Source organism: Lepus europaeus, chromosome 8 (genome assembly GCF_033115175.1).
Source record: "Lepus europaeus isolate LE1 chromosome 8, mLepTim1.pri, whole genome shotgun sequence".
Lineage (NCBI taxonomy): Eukaryota > Metazoa > Chordata > Mammalia > Lagomorpha > Leporidae > Lepus > Lepus europaeus.
Genome location: NC_084834.1, coordinates 68457105 through 68484239, shown reverse-complemented (window position 1 = coordinate 68484239; position 27135 = coordinate 68457105). Strand labels below are relative to the sequence as shown.

General features: G+C 36.5%; 1 protein-coding gene across 1 annotated transcript in view; it reads right to left on the bottom strand.

Annotated features, from left to right (window-relative positions):
* COL25A1 (collagen type XXV alpha 1 chain) overlaps positions 1-27135 on the bottom strand; it is a 517707-nt gene that overhangs the window by 141550 nt on the left and 349022 nt on the right. Inside the window, exons 6-7 of the mRNA XM_062199755.1 lie at positions 20525-20551; positions 20357-20383 (exon numbers count right to left, since the gene is read on the bottom strand). Coding sequence (XP_062055739.1) covers positions 20357-20383; positions 20525-20551 — 54 coding nt within the window. The remainder of the gene's footprint in view (positions 1-20356; positions 20384-20524; positions 20552-27135) is intronic.

The window sequence follows — 27135 nt, the reverse complement described above, 5'->3', positions numbered from 1 at the left end:
ACTTGCAGTGGTGCTACTCAAGGTACTTCTACTACTTACTCTGAGCCTTTGTCCATATCCTAATTTTACTGCAGTTTCTTCTATCTGTCCAATTAGACAAAACTAAATAGAGTCTGTGGCTTGAAGGCACTCTTGAAACTTCCATGTTTCCATAAGGGGCTAAAGTATTAATTGTAATTTAAGACATGTTTGAAAGTCCTGTAATTATACTTATGCAACTTGAACATAAGGAGTAAACTCAAACGACTATAAGGACTCAGCAAACAACAAATAGAAAAGTAGGTTTAGTACAAAATGAAGTGAAGAGACTTGGATGAATAGGAGGGTGAAGCTGGGGCTTTTTTTCAAATCAGTTAACTTCTCAGTTGATTTTTCCCACAGGAGAAAAAAAACATTTACACCTGCTTCAAGAGAAACAGAAACGCAAGTTGTTTTTTTTTTAAACTAATGCTTTAGATTTTAAATGTTTGTTGGCAATTCAAACTTAGTTTAAAACAATTTAAGGTCTACACAAAAATATCTTCAAGGGTAGGATTTAGGCCACAGACCACCAACTGAAGAACTCTGATCCAGTGCTTTTGACTATTAAATAAGAATGAAGAAAAATTTAAAGATTAAAAGGGTTTTTACCTCAAAAAGGAAGCATTTAGCTCAATTGTTGAAACTTTATTTTGTTGTATTAGTATTTGAAAAAAGGGGTACAAGTTCTGACTGCATCAATGGAATGTTGTAACTTAAAGTATTGTTTATTAAATCACAATATGATTTATTATTAAATAAAAATATGATTTATTGAATAAATCAAAATGATTTATTATTAAATCAAAATATGATTATTACATGAGTACCTATCTCTAGAAGGAGGAAGAACAGAACAAGGTGTAACTCTATTTTGAAAAGGAAAATTGGAAAACCTACATCCCATAGTGAAGGATCTGTTTGGGAGGGCTCCCATAATCTGAGCTATTATTAATGAAAGAGGCTGTTGTAATCTATGTGAAAATTTGGGTTTCTTTGGAAATTTCAGAACAGAATTTCCTGACTCCTCTGAAATTAAATCTAAACTTTATAATGATATGAATATTAGAAATCATAATATGAACTTTCTACTTTTTTCATTTTAATATCCTGCTTGTGGTTGATGTTATTCAACGAAATGTAGTACATTTTTATATTAACTTGTAGATCACATACTATATTTATTATATATCCTTTAAAACTGATATCTGTACATATAATTTACTTGAAATAACTACTGATAATATTATTTTTTTACTTAAAATTTTTTATACTTCTAAATTTCAAATTCTTAGATGTTAATAGGACCAACAAAAGTCAAGATCAAATTTCCTAAAAGGTACTCAAAATGAGGGCTCAAAATAAGCTTTATATACAATTTTGGATAGTGTCAATTCTCTTTGTTTAAATGTATAATTTCATTTGTCAAAGGAATTTGCTCATCTTACAAAAGCAAGATTTTTTTCTTCCTATGATTGCATATATTAATTCAAAGCATCACATGGTCTTTCAATTTCACAGATATTAAATGATGTATTTACCTTATTTATCAGCAAACTTAAAAAGTCAATAACAGTGTTCTATATTTGAATGTATTCATGATCAAGACCAAGGAAAAAAACTTTCTCTTAATGTGTTCAAAGTTCTAAAAGAAATAGCCCAATTTACAAAATGTAGATATATTCCATAGACCTTATTTTATTTCTTGAATGGGTCTTTGGTTTCAGTACCCATAAGAAACAAAGTTACATTTTAAAAACCAGGTGGCATCTGGGATACTCAGATAAGGTACCAGTTCTACCACTTCATCAACTACAACTTTTATGATTCCCATATGTGGCTAAAAATTTACAAGACCTATGCCTATTGTTTCATTATTGAAACTGAACTGCAGATTTTCACATAAGGGACTGTCAGCCATCCTCCTCTGGTGATAAGAGAGAGTAGAAATTATGGAACACAAAAGGGAGGAAGACTAATTTATCATCTTACAAGTCTGGGATAAAGCTTTATAACATCACATACAGTGGAACTGAAGCCTCATCAACATTAATGGTACGACTTTCCATGTTTCTTCACTTATGAAATGTTGAGGAAATTAACTATGGGAAAGAGACATGAAAGAAATTTGACTGAGAAAAAATTATTTTCATAGGATGCCAGGGTCAACTTCTACACAAGGCATTAATGTCCAATTTGTGAATTATAAGGCCATTACTAAATCACGAACAGGAGAGTAGAACAGGAGAGTAGACTTCCCTTCCACTTGCCTATTCTTCACAGAGTTTCCTTCCTTATGAACATCTTATGGAAGGAAAGGAAAAAGGAAGTGAAAGTCAAACCCAGGTATAATACAGGATAGATGGCATGATGTGACTTGTCAGGGGCACTTCCCCTGCGGATGTGGAGAGAAACTGCTAAGGGCAGTGAGAAAAAGCATTCCCAGTTTGAATCAGAAGGGGAAGACAATGAAAAGAACAATCAGCCAAGAGTAACATATCCAGTGGATGGTAACTGGTTGAACAGATTGCTCACAACAGTGCTTAACTGGCCTCACTTCAGTCCTGATCTATTCAGCGTTTGTGTCCGTGACTCAGATTAGTCTTCTCAAACTTTGGGTTTGGGAATGATCTCTGTCTATATGTGTGTAACCATCTCTGTAAACTATATCTCAGATCTTCAGAAAATGGGGGAGAGGACACAATATTTGTTGGATTGGACGATCAGAATCCAGAGTGATCTCAACAGGATAGAATGATAAGAACACACTAGTAACATGAGAATGGAACCAAGGAACAGCATATGGGTCCACTAAACAGGCCTTATAAATACAGAATTAAGGAGCTAGCAGTAACAGCTTACAACAAAATTTTAGATAGTAAACATACATAGTAATATATGATACGGCTGTCAATGTTGTTTAAAGCTAATCTAATTCCAGGCTGTATTAATAAACAGATAGATTATATCCCATTTTTCTCAGGCCAGGTATACCTGAAATAATGTATTTAATTTCTGGACATTATCCCTTAAGGAAGACATAGCAAAATGTCAAGTGAACAGCCAGGGTAATAAGAGGCAAAAAACTGTCTCATGTGGAATAGACGAAGGACATGGATTTGGTTGGAGCAGGAAAAGATGGGCTGGGATAAGAAAGGCACCTTAGAGAGGCTCAAAACTGAAAGCAGAGTGCAGGGCATAACTGCCACCGCTACAGGGTGTGTTCAGTTTATGCCAGGTCATCCTTTTGAGGATGGTAGCTTGAGCCAACAGGAGTTTGGACTGGAAGGGTTAAAGCCCTTCATTCAAGGTTCATTCTAAACTTGAGCTCCAGTGTTTTCATAAACCCACTAAAGGGCTGTCATGTAGAAAAGGAGGAGGTTTAGAAGGCAGGGCTAAGACTAAATCGACAGGAAGTAGAGAACAGTAGCTGCCAATTCAAAAGAAGGAACAATAAATACTTGTTGAATGCATGATTTAGCAATTTTCTATTACTTAGGACTGCTATAATTAGAATATTTGCCTGAGAGCAAGCTCCTCACTGGAAGGTTTGAATAAAATTCAGGAACCATGATCTTAGGATACCCTTTTGGGTTTTAACGCAGTTGGTTAGCTGTGAAACGGGTTTGCTTTGAAGTTATAAGGGAAAGCTTGATAGGGAAGTAAGTGAATTTATCTTACTCTTTACTTTCTCCCTTAAGACTCTTTTAAAAAAATAACAATTAAGATTTACCTGGAAACTCTTCCTAGCATTGACAGATGATTTTTATTCTAGTAAAAAGTAAAATTTTAATGTCTATATTGCCTAACATTAAAAACAGTATAAGAAAAAATATTTCAGATGCACATAATTCTTTTCCATAGATGGAAATGTAATCTACTTTACAGAATTCTTTCTATGCCATATTTCTGTTTAACCACTTGTACAACCCCTTCAAATCCTGTATTTGTTGCACTCAGAGAAATCATGTTTCAATTTATTCTGCTATCAAAAGGAAATAGAAAAAAAGGTCATATAGTACTTACTTAAGTTAGTTCTTTCTCTTGAGGTTTGTCAGTACAGCTATATGAATTCCAACGAACTCATGAATTTGTATTTTACTGGTGTACCATCAGGGCAATCTTGTTAGAAACGTTTATAAAGGGAGATGTTTCCATGAATTCAACAGAATATCTATGGACTACAGCTGTGACCTATAAGGATGATTACTCTAGATCATCTAAAGTAATATGCCAACATATATCATTAAAGAAAAGCTCACACTTGCCTTCAAAGAAGTGAGTCTCAGATGCTACTTCTCAAAGTCAGTGATATTTTTTATTTTATACATGAGTAACAAAAGGTTGAAAAGTTATCTTTCTCACATTACTTACATGTTGCATAACTATTAATCTGTTCTGTATACAACTGGGGTAACAGTCAAAAATTCTGCTATTCTGTAACATACTTTAAACAAAAAGCCTTAAAGACAGCATAAATTACATTGGGAACTGGATATAAAACCACCAAATTGAAAATAGTACTCATTTTAACCTTTAAAAATATTTGGTATACTAATAAAACAAATTCTGCAATATCACAGATTGGCAATTACCAGTATAAGAACAATTCTACAATGTCCTAAACAGCACTCTGGCCACAGAATCAGCCCTTAAGGCATTCAGATCTGGCTAAAAAGCCCATTAGAGTTTCTCAGACATGGAAAGCCAAGACACTCTGGCAAAAAAAAAAATGACCTAAATGAAAGATCTCTGTGAGTGAGATCCCAGTGGAAAGAACGGGCCATCAAAGAAGGAGGTACCTTTCTCTGAAGGGAGGAGAGAACTTCCATTTTGACTATGGCCTTGTCTAAATAAGGTCGGAGTTTGTGAACTCAAGAGGCTTCCATAGCCTTGGCAGCTCATGACAAGAGCCTAGGGTGATTACTGACATCATAAATAAGAGTGTCAATTGTTAAATCAACAATGGGAGTCACTGTGCACCTATTCCCCATGTAGGATCTCTATCCCTAATGTGTTGTACTATGTGAATTAACAGTAAAACTAGTATTCAAACATACTTTAAACTTTGTGCTTCTGTGTGGGTGCAAATTGTTGAAATCTTTACTTAGTATATACTAAGTTGATCTTCTGTATATAAAGATTATTAAAAATGAATCTTGATGAGGAATGGGATAGAAGAGGGAGTAGGAATAGGATGGTTTGTGGGTGGGAGGAAGGTTATGGGGGGAAAAACCACTATAATCCAAAAAGTATACTTTCGAAATTTATAGTTATTAAAGAAAAAAATAAAAAAACAATACTACATAATTTAAAAACAAATGTGGTATAAATTATGTTAAAAGTAATAATGAGCTTTTTTCCTGGAAAATAAAGAATTATCATTAGTTGTTTTGTAACATGTGTTGCATATCTTGGTGGACTGTCATCATAATATCAAAAGTAGAATAGTCTTATAATCCAGGTATTTCAAACACTAATCGCACATATATATATATATATATATATATATACATGAAGGGGGTTGGGAATCACCATGTGTGATGCAGACTACAGCAGATGGACCCAATTAACTTTAGACAATTGAAATTATAAAAGAATGTGGCCCCAGTGGTGCCAGATCTTCCAATTTTTCAAAAGAAATGTAAAAATCAGATTTTTAATGAATTATTCAATACTGAAATGTTAGCAATTAATTTGGGAAAGACAAAATTTATCCACTATCAGAATCTGGTCATAGACTACCAGTGAAAATTATCTAATCTCTTCCACTGAGAATTATTAATAAAAAATAGAGGGGGGGTTGCAAAAAAATATAGTGCATACATTTCAAGCAAAAATAAAGATATTGAATTCCTTTTTCTTTCTACATACAAGTCCTGTTAGACTCTATCCTAAAAAGAAATTCCACATAAGTTGTGACAGTTTCTCCAACTACAATCGTGTTGGCACATGCCACTTCACTTGACACGTTCTAAAAATCTTGAGTTATTATAACAGTTACTATATAAAATTCTGGGTAGGTACTATGACTCAAATTTTGCATTCTTCTCTGACAGATTTTATTAGAACAACATAGCTCCAAAGTGGAAGTAATACCACAGACCAGTCTAGAGTTACAGCATTAACATTCAACATTGTACTGGTGACATGGCAGGCTTTCTCCAGTACTATTTTGTTTGACTTTTCTGCCTAAAAGTGTAAAACAAAAGCTGAAGTTGTAAATCTCTATGTTAACTTTCAGAACAAATTCAAAATGTCTACTAGATCTCTAGATATTCCCCTCTTCCTGTAACTCCTCAAGATTCATTTCCTTTTACAATATTATTGCATAATTGTAAATGACTACTAAACAAAAGGTTGCAAGACTGGAAAGTAATTTTCTGCTTAGCAAAAAGTGGAAACAAGACTTGAATAGTTTCATAATGTTGTATTCTAAAGTTTCCTAACATTGAAGATCTTTTAAAAACTTCACTTTTCCAAAGTAGAAATAATATATGTTCATCTATGCCAGCAGTCAAAAACAGCATGCGTAGTGTGGTAAAACTCCCAGTGGAAACATAGTAACTATTGATTTATCAGAGAAAGAAGGGTAAAAAATTTCCTATCATTGTAATCCTAAAAATTATGATTGCTTATATATTATAAAGTCTTTGAACAAAGATATATGATCAAAGAAATATAAAAAAATTAAATGAAATGGTTAAATTATATACATCTCAGGGATATCAGTCATACTAAATGAAGACAGAATAATTTTGATTTCAAAACTTCTGATAAAACTTTGCTGATGACTTAAATTTTTCCAATGCTTACCTTCCCAAAGAACAGTTCATTCAGATAAAAATAAATCGAGTGCTGGGAAAAAGTAAGACTGACAAGTCATAAGATGCTGTCACAATTTGTTAACTTCAGAGAAGGTGACAAAGCCTCTTCCTACAGGAAGTTTATATTCCTGAAAAGAAATGTTGGTGCTATCATTCTAGAAACTTTGGACTTCCTCAACAACTTAAAATATGTAAAAATAAGATATCCAAGAAAAAGCGATTATCTTCTCCTGAATAATGTCTCCAACTTGTAACATTTGAGTCAAAGCAACTATTTGTTCCTAAAGACTATTGTGCCAAACATCAGGGATTCTTTGCAAGTCAGAGCAATGTCTGATGAGAGAGTAATGCACTGTCCCTGTGCCTCTAGGTTTGCAAAGGAGTAATGAGTATGTTTTCTGTGGCGTGCTAAGACATGAAAGAAAAAACCTAAGCACTAAATTATTAAAAGTTGGTTTAGATTCTCCTTAATCCTAAAATATCATTCCACACACAAAGATGCATTTTAAAAAGCAGTTAAGGAAGATTTATCAAGTTAATCCAAAACATTTCATAGATTGAGCATTTATCTATTAAAAATTAGAGTATGAGTAAGAAGATGTTCATATTTGCATGTGAACCATAATCTATATTTGTGGACAACTTTCATAAAGATGTTGTAGGCAAGTACCATCATGAGTAAAAAGTCACTCACGAGTACATATGCGTGTATAAAATATAGCTGTAGTTAGAGGGATTCCCGTTAGCGAGAACTGATAGATACACACACAGCCACATACAGACGATATACAACATACAATATTTTAAACAATTGGCTGTGAAAAAGTGTTTGATAATTCTTAAAATGAAAAATAACGTGTAAAGCTTGAAAACAATGGTCACCAACCACAGCATATGTGGCTTAGCACTAAGGCATGTGTCAGAAGACTGTCTGGTCTGCTCGGTGTTTGGGCCTAGCTCCCCTCAGTCGCTCCTTCATTCTGTACTTCCTATGTCACTAGTGGGAGAATTTCCTTTCCACAGTCCCAGAAGCCTCATGAAGTGACGCCTTTCTCTCGATGGTGACGAGGTCCAGATTTTGGTGGGATGTTTCAAGACTGGGCCACAGTTAAGTAGTCTGGATACCCAGATTAACTCAGCCTCTAAAAATAATAAGCCTGATGAAAGGCCCAAGGAATCAACATATTTTAGAAAACAATTGCATGTATTCTTAATTAGAGATGGGATCATGTTTCCCTGGCCTTTTTTCTCCCCTGCCAGTAAACTCAGAATGTTCAGGCTGACATGTCATTCTGGACATGGCGACTGGGGAAGGAATTACCACCTGTTGTTTCCTTGTTCTTCCTAAGGTTACAGCTAGTTCCTGCCCCTGCGCATCACAACACAGAGGCGTTGAGCCAGAACAGCACTGTCACTCGGCCATGCAAACGACTCTCTTCTGGCTTACTCACCATGATTTCCCTCTACTAATTAATTGTAATGAATTACTTCAGGCCCAAAGCCTGTCCTGGAGTGTCCTATATATCGCTTGTTCTTTAATGTTTTGGATGCTGTACTGGAGGTCTTTGACACCACCTTTCCATTACTGATTCCCTAGTCAACAGATTCAAGCTAATAAAGCATGATAAGAATGCCTACAGAAAAAAAAGGAGACCCAGAAGTTCTCCTGATATGTGGGACTGTGCAATCAACAGTGTTACATTATTATAATCATTACTATTGTATGTATGTTAAATAATTTGTATGTGTTAATAAAAAACCCACTGTCAGAAATTCTCTGAATATTCATATTTTTCAAAGTATAACTGACTGGTAAGAGATGAAAAGCAAAGCTTCCTCACTCTCTGCAAAGTCACCGTAGAACTGCATTTGAAGTGAGACCTGTCACTGACATCCTTTCCTTACAAAGCCAGTCCTGTTTGCGGATTGTGATTTACAGGCTGTGTCTGCTACGAGGGGCTGCTGGACACATTAGTGCAGGTATGCTTATGAAAGGATGCTGCTGTCTGGCATTAAATGACTTTCCAGAGACCGTCTCATTCAGACCTACAGGAACTGTTCTCCCGGAACACGATCTGTCAGTGCAGAAGCCGTTTTCCCACACATTCTAGAGGGACGCATCAAGAGGAGAGTCCTACTCTCTGGTTCCTTCTATAAATCCTGATGCACCGTTAAAATCTGCTGCTTCCTACTTTCATGATTCCTATTTGGTTAATTCACTTCACACATTTCCAGAATTCTGCATTTGAGAGGGATGGAGACAGAATGGCAATGCTCATGCTGAATTATTTTAAGTAACTTGTTTCTAAATTGCTATATTTTGCTCTATTTTCTACTTGCAATCTGTTCATCATTCATAGATATTATGATCCTCATTTAAACTGGACTTTATGTCTGTTTCAAACACAGACTTTAGTGTATTTACTAAATGGCTTACTTACTCCTTGAAAGCCACAAACTTTAAATCTACTTCTGCCTCCACATTTTATTATATGCTTCAACTGTAGGCATTAGTGGAAGTCATAGCTCCATATTGTATCAACTAATAAATCTATGAATCATACACATGAATTCTAGTGAAAACTAGCTTGCTTAAAAATAAGATAAAGAGAATCAAATATTCTGGATAATTTTATGTTTTTGAGAGAACTCATTAAGGTATTATTTATAAGAAGTTTTTAAAATTAGTTAATATTTTATAGAAAGCAGTACTTATAAAAATTCAAACCAAAATATAAATAGAGTAATTTATTCTTTCATTTAAAATCTTTTTTTTTTTTTTTTTGGACAGGCAGAGTGGATAGTGAGAGAGAGACACAGAGAGAAAGGTCTTCCTTTTTGCCATTGGTTCACCCTCCAATGGCCACTGTGGCCGGTGCATCTTGCTGATCCGAAGCCAGGAGCCACGTGCTTCTCCTGGTCTCCCATGCGGGTGCAGGGCCCAAGGACTTGGGCCATCCTCCACTGCCTTCCCGGGCCATAGCAGAGAGTTGGCCTGGAAGAGGGGCAACCGGAATAGAATCTGGCGCCCCAACCAGGACTAGAACCCGGTGTGCCGGCGCCGCAAGGCGGAGGATTAGCCTGTTAAGCCATGGTGCCCATTTAAAATGGGTGCTCATTTAAAATCTTTTATTCTAATTGGCTTCAAGAAAAATGTGAAATGGTACACACTAACCTGAAAATATGTTAAGGTATATGCTCATATATAGGTCACACAAAAAAATATAAAGAATACTCAAGTTGCTATAAGCAAGGAATACAAAAGTATGTACAAATAAAATATTTCCATTACTCCACAAAATGAAAAAAAAATGTTTGAATATGAAGGTCACTGCACTTAAAAGATGAAAAAGAATTCCGATGGTTATTTAAACTGATTAGCATCACTTCCAAAATTCCTTGTCTGAGATTGTGCTTAGGAAAAGATTTTGGTTTCATTTTAATATCTCTGTGGTCATTAATAGAATTTTCAGTTAATCGCCCAGAACTCGGGCATTGTTTTCAGGGTTTTACAAAATAGTTCCCTCTTATTTCCAAAATATTTTGTATAAAAATTTACTCAACTAGATTGCCATATTTATTGACTAGGAAGAGATCTATATAATCTTTTACATTAGACACAAGGTACAAGATTGGCTGTGATATCAAATAGGCTATTAGAAGTCATTATTAAAGTAGTCAGCCTTTCCTAACACCCCTTTTTCTTATTTGATAAGCTCAGGCACTCAATCTTGAGATGCTATTTACAAAGGGAGTTATTGTCTACACATCAACTGCTATTGGTAAAAATAATTTATTTTCTAAATAGACTCACATTAAGACCAAGTTACAATTATCCTGGGTCTAATTCAGTAGACAACTCTCAGAGATTTGAAGTATGACAAAAATCTCAAAAGAAAACTTGATTAGAAAATATAACAAGAACGTTTGTAAATGTTAATGAGCTTGCTGTTTCCATGCCAACTTCTGCTGAATCTGGAAAGCATTAAAATAATTTTCTCACAATTTATTTCTTCCTATTGTGCTATTTTCATTCCCTTTTCACAGGCAGTACAAAATAAGTGTAGATTCATTAAGGCTAAAGAGAAAGGCAAGGGTTAAATAAATAAGAACATCAAATTAATATCTGAGCCTAAGTGTTTTAGCAGAGCCAAAGAATCTGTTTAATCATTCAAGTCAACAAAGGTTAAGATAATAAAATAAACTTTTAAATGCTTTCCTTTTCTGGAACTTAATCTGTCTTGCTGAAGATGTTTTTAAGATATTATCAGTTTTGCATAGACCCAGCTGTTATGAAAATTTACTTGAATACAATAGGAGTAGAAAAAATTCTTTATGAAAATAGTGAAGCAGAGTTCCTGGGTGGCTTACTGAAGCTGTGAGGGCTTAGGATTAATTTAAAACCAGCTGTTGGCTGATGATATTGAGACCAATAACCACTAAACCTTTTTTTAATCAGGGCTCTGTGTTATTTGGCAAGGTGGTGGTAGCCAACTGATAGGAAAATTCATACTTATAGTCAAGATAATTTCATGATACTTGCTCATTTGTTCATTTTATTGCCTATGTTTGATTAATAAGTTTGCTATAATTTCAGGACACAGTATAGTCCTAACTGTATCCCATCACTAAAATAGTATCCAAAATTAAAGATATTATTAAATATTAAAACTTCATTTTTCAGGTTGTGTTTTTATACTAGTGTCATAGAGAAAAGAAATGTAAGTCATTATCACCAATCATATTATTATAGTTTCTAGATCTGTGGTTCATGATGAGAGCAAAGGTCCCTATGAACAGAACAAACAGAAAGTCCTCTTTAATGATGAAGAGAATGGTAGCAGCAGCAGGTGCAGACAGACAGCATTGCCAAAACTTTCAAAGTCTTCAGTCTGTTACACTTGACACTGAGGTTCTGTTATTGGTCAATAAATGCAAGTCTTTTTTTCCCCTCTCTCTCTTTCCCTCCCTCCCTCCCTCCCTCCCTTCCTTCCTTCATTCCACTCTCCCTCCCTTCCTTCCTTCCTTTGCAAAGAGAGGCTCAGAATAAAAGTAGAACCAAAAAAAAAAAAAAAATATTGGAAACACAGCACTACAAACAGCAGAAAACAGACTTCATTCATTTGGTTGTATTAAACAACAACAACAAAAAATACTAATGGCAAATATAATCAGGATCTTGATGTTATACATTCTTCAGATTGGCACCACTGAGCTGAGAAATAAAAACTGTTTATAAGAAGGTAACTGGGTACTTTACATTTCCTGGATAGGGGTCTTCATTGCCCTGTCTCCCTACGCTATAAAGAGATAGGTTGTAGGGTATTACTACGTGGCAATGAAGGTCTAGGATTATTACTGTGTGCTATGCATTCACTCATGTTTCAGGAGGCTAACAGTGCATGAATTGTATAGACTGAGTCTATCATGATTCAAAAAGAAAAGAACCACATGTATGTGTGTGTGCTCCTCAGAATGTCAGTGATATTCACAGAGACATGGAATATTAAATTTGAAAAGTACCCTAGCTGTCATGTGGAGAGAGTTTGGCACTGTGCAGAGCAGCATCTAAAATCTAGGTTTGTGTGAAATAATTAGAAAAGCTACTTAACTTGTTTAATTCCAATTTTCACCAATAAAATACTGGTTATATTAATAGTCATACAAGCTTACAGAATTATTGAGAACAAATGAGAGAATATACATAAAGATGTAATCCCTATGTACTTAGGTTCAAATTCTGGTTCTGCCACTGATTATTATCTTGGATAAAATATTTAAATTTTCTATGTATTGCTTTCCTTATCTAGTAAATGGGAACAAAAGTAACTATGGGTTGTTGAAATAATGAGTCTTCACAGAGTGCTTGGTATTAAAAACTCAAACTTCTTACCATTGTTATTTCAATCATGGATATTTCTGTAATATCTGGCATTTTAATACTGATGTTGATGACTTCATAACAACTAACTTATTGATGAAGAAGTAGCCTGATCCCCTGAAAATTTCACAAACTAGAGGATGAGAGCTGGATTTGAGTCTTGTTTCTACAACACCCCAGATTCCTTATGTGAAATATGGTGAGAATAAACAGCTATGATTTATCAAGGACTTATTTTAGATTTTTCACTTTATTAATCTTTATCATTACCAAGGGATAGATAAGAACAGAGGTACAATTTGATCCCCATCCATCCTGAGTGCAGCCTATGTGGACAGTCATTTCACTCTACTGTAGCCACCTTTCCTAATTTTTTCCCTGATAAACTGTCTCATTGACCTGTAGAGATGATTTACGCAGCTTCCCTAGAAAGCTGTTTAGAGTTTACTATAAACTAGGCAATTGACAATTATAATTATTAGTGAAGCATTGTGTCCTGGCCCAACTTCCACTGACTCCAGGAATCCACTAAAACTTCCTTGCAGCAGGCTGTCCAATCCCTACTTGAAAACCAGGTGAAGTCATAGTCTCAAACTGTGTAACACACAGCCATGAGGATGAACTGAAGAAATCTGAGCCTAGGCCTGGTGACTGAAGACAGCACAGATAAAGTACCCTTCCAACTCTAGAGTCTGAAGACCTAAATGTTGAAGTGCAATGTTTACAAAAATGAATTGGAAATTAATGGCAAATCTGTAATGAGATCTCCCCAAGAATTAAGGAGGGAAATGCAATTCCAAAGTCAGATGCGTTCATCTGTGGGCATTTAACACTCAGTGTCTTATAGAATAAAGCTAAATGACATTTGTGATTTTTTTATACTATACCTAAAATTTTGGACTTGAAATTGAGTCAGTGTATACTGAAAGAGAGCTAATGCCCAAAATCTGAGCCAACTTTCTTCTGCATTAAATCATATACCATCAACAGTCGGCTTTTCTACTGTAAATTTACCTTTCAACCTCTTGTAATCTGACTTCTATTTTCATAACTTCGCAATATGTACTCCCTTAATTTCCCATGACTCCAAAACACCAAGCCCAAAAGGTTTTTAAGACCTTATCCCTAAGTGGTCATCAAAGAAGGAGGTACTTTTCTCTGAAGAGAAGAGAACTTCCAATTTGCTTATGGCCTTGTCTAAACACTGACAGAGTTTATGGATTGACAAGGCATCCATAGCTCAGGTAGCTCATGTCAAGAGCTTCAGGGGATCACTGATGTCATACATAGGAGTGTTAACTGTTAAATTGACAAGAGTCACTGTACAGTAACTTCCCATGCAGGACCTCTGTCCTCAAAGAGTTGTATTATAATTATGTCTAAATGCTCCTAAATGATGTATCATTCTTGGGTGCTTCGTCAAAGTTAATTAAGTTTCTAAAAAAATCTGAAATTAATTTCAAGATGCAATGACTTTGAACAGCCCTTGTCTCCAATGTTGAAGGTTTTTTTTTTTTTTACCATACAAATTGTTGAACTCTTTACTTAGTATGCAGTTGGTCTTCTGTGTATAAAGTTAATCAAAAATGGATCTTAGTGGAGGAAAGGACTGGGAATGGGGGAGGGAGGAGGAGGAAGGGTAGGAGAATGGGTGGGAAGGTGGGTATGGTGGGAAGAATCACTATATTCCTGACGTTGTACTTATGAAATGCATGAAGTCTGTATTCCTTAAATAAAATGTTTCTTTGGTCGGAAAAGTAAATTTTAAAAAAAGACCTTATCTCTATGGCTATCTTTTTATTAAGAACACTGTGTAGGCCACCCTTGCTTGCCTTTTCAAGTAGTTCTTCCTTTGGTGTTCACCTATTGCAGTGTCCTGATTCTATCTTTGGGTGATCTCTTTTTCTGATATATCTTCCTTATCTCATTCCTTAAATACGGATATTTCTGAAGTATTGATTCCAGGGCAGTTTTTTCCTTGCTCTTTTGCCCATCAACTTTTCTCATTCTATGATTTCATTTCTCATTCGCTGACAGTTTGGTTTTGTAACTGTTACCTCCAATGATGGCTATGCTCAGGAGTCTAGCCTCATGTTTTTGTTTGCTGTACTATTCCAGTGAACTGTTTCTTTAAGATAAAAAATTCAATATAACTGAAATTCAACTTATCATTTCTTTCTTCTGACTTTTTAAGTCAAGTACCACGCCAGAAATTTCTATCCTATCTTGATCTTCTTTTCCTACTTCAGCCCCCATATCCAATTAGCTCCAGGACTTGTGTTGAATTTTCATCTCTGCAGTTTTCAACTTCACTCCAATTGCCTTAAAAAATACTTAACCTGGCCACTTGGCACTCATGGTCATAGGTCCTGAATGTAAATCTATTGCAGATTGGATCCACTTTGCTAGGCACTCATGGCAAACCCTAATGGTAAGACAAACCAGCTTTCCTTTTCAACCCCATTCTCCTTGTCACCTCCATTTTTGGGATCTGATGTGACACAGTCTGGCCAATCAGACCAAAATCTAGTAGGAAATTCATGGAAATGATTTTGTGTTCTTGGTATAGCCTCTTCCATCTTTGTCATTTCTGCTGATAGGTGGGATGGTTAGACTTCAACCAGCATTCTTGCAGTCATGAGGGAAAGGCCAAGAGATTCAAAGATTTTTATGGTAATATCTTGAGAGGTAGAGTTACATACAGTGAGAAGGAGAGACAGAGAGAAAGGTCTTCCTTCCGTTGGTTCACTCCCCAAATAGCCGGCGCTGTGCCGATCCAAAGCTAGGAGCCAGGTGCTTCTTCCTGGTTTCCCATGCAGGTGCAGGAGCCCAAGCACTTGGGCCATCCTCCACTGCCCTCTTGGGCCACAGCAGAGAGCTGGACTGGAAGAGGAGCAACCGGGACCAGAACCCGGTGCCCATATGGGATGCTGGTGCCACAGGCGGAAGATTAACCAAGTGAGCCATGGCGCTGGCCTGGTAATATCTTTAAATAATGTAAATATCATCATCAGCTGCCTTCTGCAAACTTCTTATGTGAGAAATACAAACTAAAACTATAGCCTCCAGAGGATTAGTGGAGCTTTCTTCCAAACTTTGGTGACTCCAACTTAGCCCCTTGCTATGGTAGAAATTCTCACCCTGAGCTTTCTATTCAAAAGGACTCCCTTCCTCTGTTGTTACCTGATGTTCTAGGCTGATCCAGCTCATTTCCTCTGATGACTCTTCACTGAAGAGTGGACATTACATTATAGCTTAGAGTCCTATGATCTTTTCCTAGACAAGGGACAGTTTCCAGACTTGGTTTCCCTTCTTCCAACCTCTTCCAATTCCATTCTACAATGGACACTACCACCAAATAGATCCTCACAGAGTATGTTTGGTAATAGTACTGTGGTAATATGCATCAAGCAACGTACAACAGTCTGCATTCATCCAATGTTCCCAGATGTTTTCAGGATGCCTAAAACCATAGATAGTACCAAACCATATATATGTGTACTGGTTTTTTCCTATACACACATACTTATGACAAAGCTTAATTTATAAATTAGGCACAGTAAAAGATTAATAACAAAAATAAAACTGAACAATTGTAATAAGAAATTTAATAAAAGTTATTTAAAACTAGAAATTGCTGGAATTTTTCATTTAATGTTTTCAGACATGTAAGAAGGCAATGGGTAACTGAAATTGTTCAAAGTGAGAGTATGGATTAGGGTACAACTGTACTCAAAAAAGTTTTCAATGGTTCTCTACTGCTACCACACTAGACATTCTAAATGCTCCATAACACAATTTTAATAAAAATTTTCAGACATAAATGATACAGTTTTTTCAATATGCAACCTATTTTCTTGGCAAATGGAATACTCCTTGCTCCTTAAATAAATCTTGCCACTTTCTACCTGTATAATATTGTTTATACTATTTCTTTTCCCTGGAATATGTAATATCAAGCCTTACCTTATCTCCCCAAAGATTGTCCATTTACCAAATCCTAGGTCAAGTGTTATCTTTTCTGTATTCTTCAATGACTATTTAAAGTGGACAAATTTTCACTTTTCTGGCATCTTTTGATCTAGCTGTTTAAGGCACAATAACATACAACCACATTGTTTTCCTATTCAGGCATTTAGGAAATTATTACTTCCTTGAGGGCAGCAATGATTTAATGCTATTTTTTATTCATACATTCAACAAACATTTATCAAGCTCTTACTGTTCTTTGTGATAGTGGCATGAATAAGATAGACCAGGCCCTTACTTTATGGAGTTTATATTCTAAGGGGGGGGGGGAAGGATATGTTTTACAGGTAACAAGCAAGTAATTAAATAAAATAGGATAATCTCATCTTTAGGTCAGGTAGTTTGGTAAGATTTAGATCAGCAATATTTGGTTAGGTGACCAATGATAATAACTCACTGCTCAGAAGGCAAGAAGGGGCCAACAGAAAGGGGTCCAGATGGGCATGAATTTCATGTGTCTGAAGAGTGCAGGGAGCACAGTGGGGTTGAAATATAGTGAGTGAGGGGAGAGCTTGTGTGAAATGAGGTTGCAGAGGGGGCAAGACTGGTCTTCAAGGTCCATGAAGGCCAAGCACAGTGGTTTGGATTTCATTCCAAGGTTTTACACAGGGAGTAACACAACCTAGTTTACAATGTAAAATGATCTCTCTGGCTGTTGTGTAGAAAATGGATTATACAAGGTCAAGAGTGGAAGCAGGAAGATTAATTGGAAGACTGTTGCAATAATCAACAGCATGAGATGATAGTAGGCTGAATTTGGTGATAGTAGGAGAGGGAAAGAAGTGAATGTATTCAAGGTTTCAATAATATTAAGCATAGTATCTTGAACATGGGAGATGCCCCATAGATGCCCAAGTATTTACAAATGGTCTGACATTCTTAATTTACATATTATTTTCATGTTTTTCCTGGTTTGCTTAACAAAGAACTGAAATAATGGAGAGGGTTATATCATTAATTATTGGAAGAAATAAGTCACTTGAAACCAATGGTAATGAATAGAATTCAAAATCTACAACAGGATGAAAAATGACATGAAGATCTACATTTCAAAAACAAGAGTGTCAGGAGAGCATCATCTGGAACAATGTGAATGAATAGAAGATAAGAAAGTGAATTTTCATTACAATTAGATTTTTCCAATTCCAACTTACTTTTGACTTTCTAGAAATAAAAAAATTATCTTTTAAACTTTATTTTTTAATGTTAATGTGAGATCGGTACACAGAAAACAGATTCAGTGTAGTTTATAGATACAATTGTAGGAACATGTTACTCTCTCTTTCCCTCTCTCCCTCTCTTTTTTATTTGTTTTTGAGATAATATATTTTTAATTTACATTAGAGTCAAAGATTTAATCTCCACCAAATAAAGAGTTCATCAAGTAAAAAGTGAAAATATCCTAGTTCAACAGGAATATGGGCAAGGGCTATAAACAATAATCAAATAAATAGATGATCACAGAAGACAAATACTGCATCTTCTCCCTTATATGGAAGATAAAATTAAAAATAAAAAACCAAAAACAAACAAAAAAATCTATGTATCAGATTTTTGCAAATATAGTTTTGTCAAACTTTGCTGGATATCTTTGTCAAACCAATGGTGAAGCATGAAACACTACTTTAGTTTTAATGATCTGTGACTATTTTAAAATTTATATATACAAGTGGAATGATCATTTTATTGTCTTGATCTGAAAACTTCCCTAACGTGTAGCTAATATTGTCACAGTAGAAAGTACTGTATATAATGGGTATAAAATATACAATTCTAAGAGCACTGACTGTGACCTGATTTGTTTCTAAGTTAGTAACCTGAGTGTTCTCATTCCCTTTTAAACATCCCTTCCAGGACAGTTAGGTTCTTAGCTATGAGGATGCATCCTGCATTATGAATGCAATTCACAGTCCTTCAATTCAAAGCAAAACCCAGGGAAAACAGGATCAATTTTTGCCACTTTCTTCCTGAAATCCTAAATGGCCCCTGAATCGTGTGAAACTTGGCCCCCATCAGTGTGAAAACTGGCTGAAATCAGTATGAAAGGCAGTCTGGGTTTGTCAAAGTAGTTCGTGAACTTTGGCCAAACTTTCAAGGAACCTGGTCCAAGTCTCAGTTTGTAATGCAACATGAAACCAGGTGAATTTCAGATGGTTTCGGGTTTCATCCTGAAAATTTGGCCTAGCTTTATAATCAATCATCACTCTTGGTAACGATGAAAGCCAACACACCTTTTTGAAAACGAGGGCTGCATGTGTACTGATGACAGCTACCCTGTGAACCACCCCCTTATTTCCTCTGCCAAAAAGAAGATTTCTCAGAATGGAAACAGTTTCCCTCTTACCTGGAAAGGGCACGCTGAGTGATTTTGTTATTGTGTGTAGAAAGAAATGATATGCAATACTGGAGACATGCCTTGTGAAATAATCACCACCCACAGAGCAAAGGGCGATATTGTAATCATTTAAGGTTACAAGAGTTTTATTTCAGTCACATCCATGATAGTAGATACCACAGTGTTTAATCTCCTTGACCATTTATAATGAACTTTTAGTTTGAAGCCAGTCATCAGCCAGGATAACTGCCTTCAAAAACAAAATGCATTGAGGCATAATCATTTCTATATGAAGAAGTGGCTGAAGAATATAAAATAAACTTTTATGTAGTTTACGTAACACGAGGAGATATAGTTAAGATTACAATATTTGATGTTTGCATTAACTGCAACTTTTTTCCAAAAAATCTATGCAGTACAAATGAATTCAATAATTAACCACAGTGTATTTTGCAGAGAGACCTACATAGTTTTTGTTTTCAACCTGAAAGTTTTAAATGTGCCTTTCCACTCTAAAAAAATTACTCTCTTCAACCAAATACTTGCATTTGTGCATAGTGACATGAGAAAATTGAGAGGTATGTCTGAACAGAGCCACTACATCATTGGAACAGTATGTCTGAACATTTGGGTAATAAGGCACAGATGTGAAGCAGAGGACTTGGCACTACCAAGGTAACAACAAAGCATTCACCATTGTGTTCTAATGGTCAAAAAGGCCACATTCAAGAAGAATGAAAGAATGCACCTCCTCCCCAGTGCTAAATTATATTACACCTTTCATCTGCTGAAAAATCTCTAACAACAAGAAATTCAAATACATATTATTCACACTTATGCTGAAGAGTAAATGCATTAATATTTTATCTACAATAAAAACATATTTCTGCAATAGCGTATATAGTTTAAGTGCAGAAAAGGCCAAATTCAAGAGAAATGCATATGGTCTTTATGCTGCAAAGCAACCCACGCAAATGTGAAGGACCCAGTGGTCACTGGGAATATGGCTGTGGTTGAGTCTTAGAAATGATTCTGGCCATTATTCAGAAGGTCTAATTATTGTAGAATGTTCTGCCTGAGGCATCAAGTTAAGATAATGCACAAGATATACATATTAGTAGTTATTCTGGCTTTTTCACTTATAAGTGGTGTGGTATATTAAGCCACTTTGGCACAAAGATAGTTATGATGCTGGGGTACTTTTAATCAATAAGTGTGGGATTGGAAATCATTTTTTTTGCTCAGGGTAGAAAGAGTGCAACTTACCCGAGGCCCTTGATCACCTTGTTCTCCCTATAGAATAGGAAAGTGAGACGACAGTTTAACCAAAGCTATAGATGATGTTCATTACCAAGAGAAAAGTATAGCACATTATAGGTCATGCCAGCATGAATTTCTGCTAATGTAATTTGTTTCAGCAATGCCTCCTCTTACCTTATCACCTTTTGGACCAGGAGGGCCCTGAAAAGATAAAAGAGAAGAAAATATATGAATGAAAACAAAAATATTGTAGCTTGAATGTATCAAGGTCAATCAAGAGATTCATATGAAGGGCAGCCACTAGAACTGTCTAAGCAGGTTCTTGAGGAACCTTCAGATTTACTTTTCTCTGAAGGGAGGAGAGAACTTCTACTTTGCTCATGGCCTTGTCTAAATACTGATGGAGATTGTGGATTCAAAAGGCTTCCATAGCTTTGGCAGTTCACGTCAAGAGCCTCGGGTGATCACTGATGTCATACATAAGAGTGTTGTTAAATTAACAACAGGAAACACTGTGCACTAACCTCCCATGCAGGACTTCTGTCTTCAATGAGTTGTATTATGAGAATTAACTGTAAAACTTGTTCTCTAACAGTTTGCGTGTGTGTGTGTATGTGTATGTGTGAAAATTGTTCAAATCTTTACTTAGTGTAGATTGGTCTTCTGTGTATGAAATTAATTGAAGATGAATCTTAATGGAGAAGGGGACTGGGAAGGGGAAAGGGAGGGAGGGGTAGACTAGGAGTTGGGGTGGGAGGGTGGGTATGGTGGGAAGAATCACTATATTCTTAGAGTTGTATTCTTAAATACAATATGTGTATAAGTATACAATATGCTGAATAAATTTTCACAAATTGAACATGCCTACACAAAGTAGAACTCAGCTACAGAAAGACACACTACCAGCAAGTCAGAAGTTTCTGCTGTGACATTTCCTTGTTATCACCCTTCCACCAACAGTTACTGCTATTCTGACTTTTTACAATCCTGTATAGTTTCCTCAACTTTGTAGTTTATATCAACAGAAGCATGTAGTATATATCTGGTCTCTTTTGTTCACTATGGATGAAGTATAGAGCTGCTCATTGTTTCGACTATGTTTTAACATCCTATTGTGTGGTTATACCATAATTCATTCATCCTACTGTTGATGGTCATTTGTTTCCAGGAGTTTCTAGGTCTTGGCTATTACAAATACTACAGCTATGAACATCCCATTACATGTCTTTTGGTCAAAAATTGAATGCATTTCTGTTGGGTATGTATCTAAGAGTAATTGTTAGGCTATGGATTATGTATATGTTCAAATGGCCAAATAGTTTTCCACTGTGGTTTTTAACAATTTACAACCCCATCTGTGGTGTATAAGAATTTGAGTTGTCCTATATCATCACTAATTCTTGGTATTTTTTTTTCAAATATTTATTTTTATTTATTTGAAAGGCAGAGGGAGAGGCAGAGGTGGGAGAGAGATATCTCCCATCTGCTGGTTCTCTCTTCAAGTGTCTGCAATGGTGAGAGCTCGGCTAGGCCAAAGCCAAGAGCCAGGAACTTACTTTGAGTCTCCCATGTGGGTGGCAGGGGCCCAAGTACTTAGATCATCATCTGATGCCTTCCAGGAACATTAGAAGGAAGTTAGATTGGAAGAAGAGGTGGGACTCAATTCCAAGCCCTTCAATAGAGGATGTGGGCACAAGACCCCAAATTCAATAGTTTTGATGCTAAATGTCAGAACACAGCTCTACAAGTAGACTCTCAGAATGATGCCCAAGTCTCTGGTACCTGAAACAGGAACCTACTGAAATACCTCCCAAGTCACATTCTCCATGGTTTCATGGACACTGCTCCCAAGATATCAAGTTCAAAATGAGAAAAAGGGGAAGTGAAGAAGAGGAAGGTGGCTAAGATAATGGAATCACCTTGACAAACTCTTTTCCCTTTCACCCCCAAAATCATTTTGACATTGAAAAACAGAGAGACTAAGAAAAAAACTTTTTCTTAGTGTTTTCAGTAGATATTTAATGTATTAAATAATTTTTAGTGAATCAAGTAGTGAGTAATGAGTACAGTCTATGTGCCTACTTCCGTAAAATTAAGGAGTTTATTTGATGATTTCAAAAAATACAAATGCTCATTAATACTATACATTAGGAGGATTAGGATTTCATTTCTGGTGGGACAAAGGAAAGCCAAAGAAAAGAATGAGAGGAGACCTACTGTCTAGTTTAAGAAATATTATGGAAGTTCTAGTCTTGATTTAAATTGAATGTTATTTTAACATCATCTTGACTTTTACATACTTTTGTTCAATGTCTATAAAGAGTTCATAAATATTCTAAGCACTAGGGGAGTACATGGTGGGAGAGAGTCAGATTTATAAATAAATAGTCCCTGTTGTAGAATAGCTAAATAATCTAGTGTCAAACATTTTCAATAGCCTAGCATCAAGAAAAAAAAATGACACCTAGAAAACCCAGCTACTGATAAGGTCAGCTGCTGTTGTGGACTGCACCCTAACTTCTACTTACTTTTCCCCAAAAGGAACTTCTCCTCTTAAAGTCGTGTTTGCTGGGCCCGGCACTGTGGCTTAGCAGATGAAGCTGTCACCTGCGACACCGTTACCCCTTACGGGTGCTAGTTTGTGTTCTGGCTGCTCCACTTCTGATCCAGCTCTCTGCTAATGTGCTTGGGAAGCAGTAGAGGAGGGATCATGACCTTGGGCCCCTGCACCCATTTGGGAGACCTGGAAGAAACTCCTGGCTCCTGGCTTCAGCCTGGCCCAGCCCTGACTGTTGCAGCCAATTGGGGAGTGAACCAAAGGACGAAAGATCGATCTATCTATCTCTCTTTCTCTCTCTGCCTCTCCTTCTCTGCAACTCTGACTTTGAAATAAACAGATTAAAAAAAAGTTGTGTTTGCTTTTGTTGGTTAGAATCTTGAGACCAAGATTCCTATACCAGTCCTCTCAAGGCACTTGGTTAGGTGCTATGGCATGTCTCAGGCCAAAGTTTGTCTGAAACCACACTATAGTGGGGAAAAGAGTACATTTTTTTTCCCCAAAGTCCAATTATTAATGCCAAAGACACATATGTCAGCCAGAACTCTTTAGCTGGTATGCCCTGAGCAAGGTTGCTTAATTCATGAATACATCAAAATTTGCATTCACAATTGAGCAATAAATACTGCTGCTTCAAAAGAGGGTGTTTCTGAGCAGACTGCATGGCGTCCTGGCACCTGCCAGTGCACCACAGAAGAGAAGCCAAGGTCAACCTCCACTCACAGCTGTGGTGGCTGCTTCGGACACTTCAGCCTCCACTTGCGCATTCAGAATTAACAGCAGGTGTTTTCTTCTGCTCTCCCTGGAATCCCACTCTTGTTTCTGAAATGGAACGTCTTCACTAAAAATATGGGTTGACTTAGAAGAAAAAGTGGGCTACCTTAGCAAATGCAGACAGAGCCTCAAAATTTAGGAACCATGACTCTTTTCTAAGTAAAAACAATACAAATAATGAAGGTTTTTTTTTTGATTATTTACCTATAAAATTAGAGTCACTATTTTTTGTCTTTGTAGTTTAAAAACAGTTACTTGCCCTAGCTAAAGGATAGATGAGAATACAAGTTAGTGATCACTTCAATCACAGTGTTTTTGTTAGTGGCATTTTGTTGCTTTCAACTATACCAAACAGTCTAATATTTGGTAGTCATATTTGCTGCTCAAATCACAGTATCAAAAGAAATATGGCAAAATTAGTCAAGTCTTTTATTAATTCCACTTCAATAAATATTTGAAATGATCTTTCTAATTAGTTTTATGTAATTAATACTAATTATATATGTACTTAAAGGTGCTATTAACATTTTATTATTTTATTACTACTTTATTTTATTACTACTTTTAAGTAGTAATGCTTTATTTTACTATTGTATTACTTTGAAAGCTTTGTTAGAATGTTATTAATAAACTCTCAAACTATAAATTTCAGCAGCAAACTTCAAATTAGCCTCCTGTTCAAATGGCTTTAAGTTCATAGTTTATAGCAATCACCTTTCTGTTTGTGCCAAGCATTTAATGTGAGTCATGGCTGACAAAGTACCATTTTAGTCTCCACAAATGTTTTTTTAGGCTTTTATTTATTTATTTGAGAGGTAGAGTTACAGACGGAGAGAAGAAGAGACAGAGGAAAAGATCTTCCACCCGCTGGTTCACTCCCCAAATGGCTGCAAAGACAAAGACCAAAACTGAGCTGATCCAAAGCTAGGAGCCAGGAGCATCTTCTGGGTTCAGGAACCTAAGCACATGGGTCATCTTCCACTGCTTTCCATAAGTAGAGAGCTGGATTGATAGATGAGCAGCTGGGATAGAAACGAGTGCCCATATGGGATGCTGCTACACCACAGTGCTGGCTCTAGTTTCCCAAATTAATTTGTGCCCAAACAACTAAGGTTTTAGCTCTGATATCTAATTCTACTAAGTGATAAAAACAAACTAAAGGCATAGAGAAACACAATTACTGACATTCAGAAAAACATTGGATTTCAATCTACATAAAAGCAGTCAAAGTATAGTTGGAAGACAAAGATTCATAGGAGATGAATGGCAGCCTCTTGTTCACTAGAATGCTAAATGTTACCTATTTTGAACTGGCAAAACAAAAGAGGCAATGACACGCAAGAGATGACTATCATGAAAAAATCTAGAGTCTGCTAGAGGTAGGAAAAATGGGGAACAAACCTGGAAAATTCTTAGTAGTCAGACAAAGCTGCTGTAATAAGAATAGGGCTATGGTGTCTAACCCAGGAAAGTGCACATTAAGTTTAGTTTTATTATTGAAATAAAACTTCTTCTGATTAATATTTTCATTACAGAATTATACAGACAAGCAAATTTCATTCTCTAAGCATGTATGGCTGACTATCAGCCAGGCAATGTGCTCTGAGTCCGGAGGAGGAACATGCCAATGTAATTGCCATCAGAGAGACAGACATGGAGTTGTGGGGGTAGAGAGAAGGGAGGTGGGAGAGCTGGAGTTGAAAAGATGACACTGGAGCTGGTTCTTGAAAGGTGGCCAGAGACGTGGGGCTTGGGAAGAAGGGGTCCAGCCATTTGGACAGGAGGAACATGTGCAAATGTGAGAGGACACCATGCCATTTGAGACAGATGAGGCATTCAGGACGGTAAGAACATATGTGGAGTGGAGAAGAGCAGGGAACAGAGATGGTTAGAGGTAGATTAACCACATGCAGATGTCATCAAGTTTGTGGAACTCTCAAGGTGTTAGCTGTCATCTTTGTCCAGGAGACAGACAGTGAAGCTCTGAATTAAGGTTATGGCAGGGAAAGTTCTAGATTTGGGAGACATCCTGAGATAAAACTGACAAGTTAACTGACTGGACATGGAGGCACCTTAAGATACCCACATGGAAAAAGAAGTCTTTCTCATTTGAAAATTCACTTTAGTGTGTCTGCAGAAAAATGCTGGCCTAAGGTGGTGCCAAGGCAGCACAAAATTTAAATCTGGTTTTACAGGTATGTCTCAAATCTGAACAGATTGTTGTCAGCTTCAGCTAACTATAAAGGGGAAAAGGAAGGAAAAAGGGAAACAATGAAACAATGGGGGCGGGGAGAGACACACACACACACACACACAGAGAGAGAGAGAGAGAGAGAGAGAGAGAGAGAGAGACCATTACTATCAGTGAGAAAAAGGAGCACAGATGATACGCTGTGGCCACACTGTGACATCACCACTCAGAAGCCACCCTTCTATGTTAACTTCCGAATAGAGGACACCTATATTATATTTCCTTTCTACTTTGATTTTTTTGAAGATTTATTTATTTATTTAAAGACAGACTTACAGAGAAAGAGGGGAGAGACAGAGACATGTTCCATCCATTCACTCCCCAAAAGACCGCAATAGCTGGGTTTGGGACAGGACGAAGTCAGAAGCCAGGACCTTTATCCAGGGGCCCAAGCACTGGATCAGAAGTGGGGCAGCCGGGATTTGAACTAGCACCCATATGGGATGCTGTCATCGCTGGCAGAAGCTTAACTTGCCACGCCACCGTGCTGGCCCCTCCTTTCTACCTTTGTACTGCAGACTGAATGTGGATTTTCTGTGTTTTAAGACTCGTAATTCTTCTAGTCTTTCAAAGACAGAGAGTCTGAATGCTGGAGGTTCTCCGGGGACACAGCTCAGCCTCAGTGGTTACTGCAGGTCTGATGTCCGTCTTCCTTCTGGCATGCCAGGGCACTCTGTAAACACGACTCTATCAACAGTCGCAGTCTCTCAGGGAACATGCAGGGTTTTTTCTTGTACGGCTAGGATAGAAGCCTGAATTCTATGGATGGTAAGACTCCTGCCTACTCCCTGCCCTGCATTATTAATCTGGCCTGTTGTGCTAATGAGAACATACTCAAAAACCACAAACTCGTGAAGAGGCTGAATGTGGTGTGAGCAGGCCTCTAAAATTGCAGGAAAGCACACTGCAAATAACATGAACAATTGAAAATTGAACATTGTACCTGAAAAATAAGGACCCTAGTTGTTTAGGTGTAGATATATCTATATACTCCTAATATACTGTTTCATACCCTTAGCACAGGTGTACCTCTAACTAAAATGGAAACACATTCTTTCAAGTGTATACTTCAACCTTGAGCTCATACATCTCTCTTTTACTAGAATAATATATATATTTCAGGGATATTTCTTCTTTAAGCCACCAAATTATTTTCTTCTATAGACTTTCAACTTTGTATGCAACTTGAGCTAGTAAAATGTA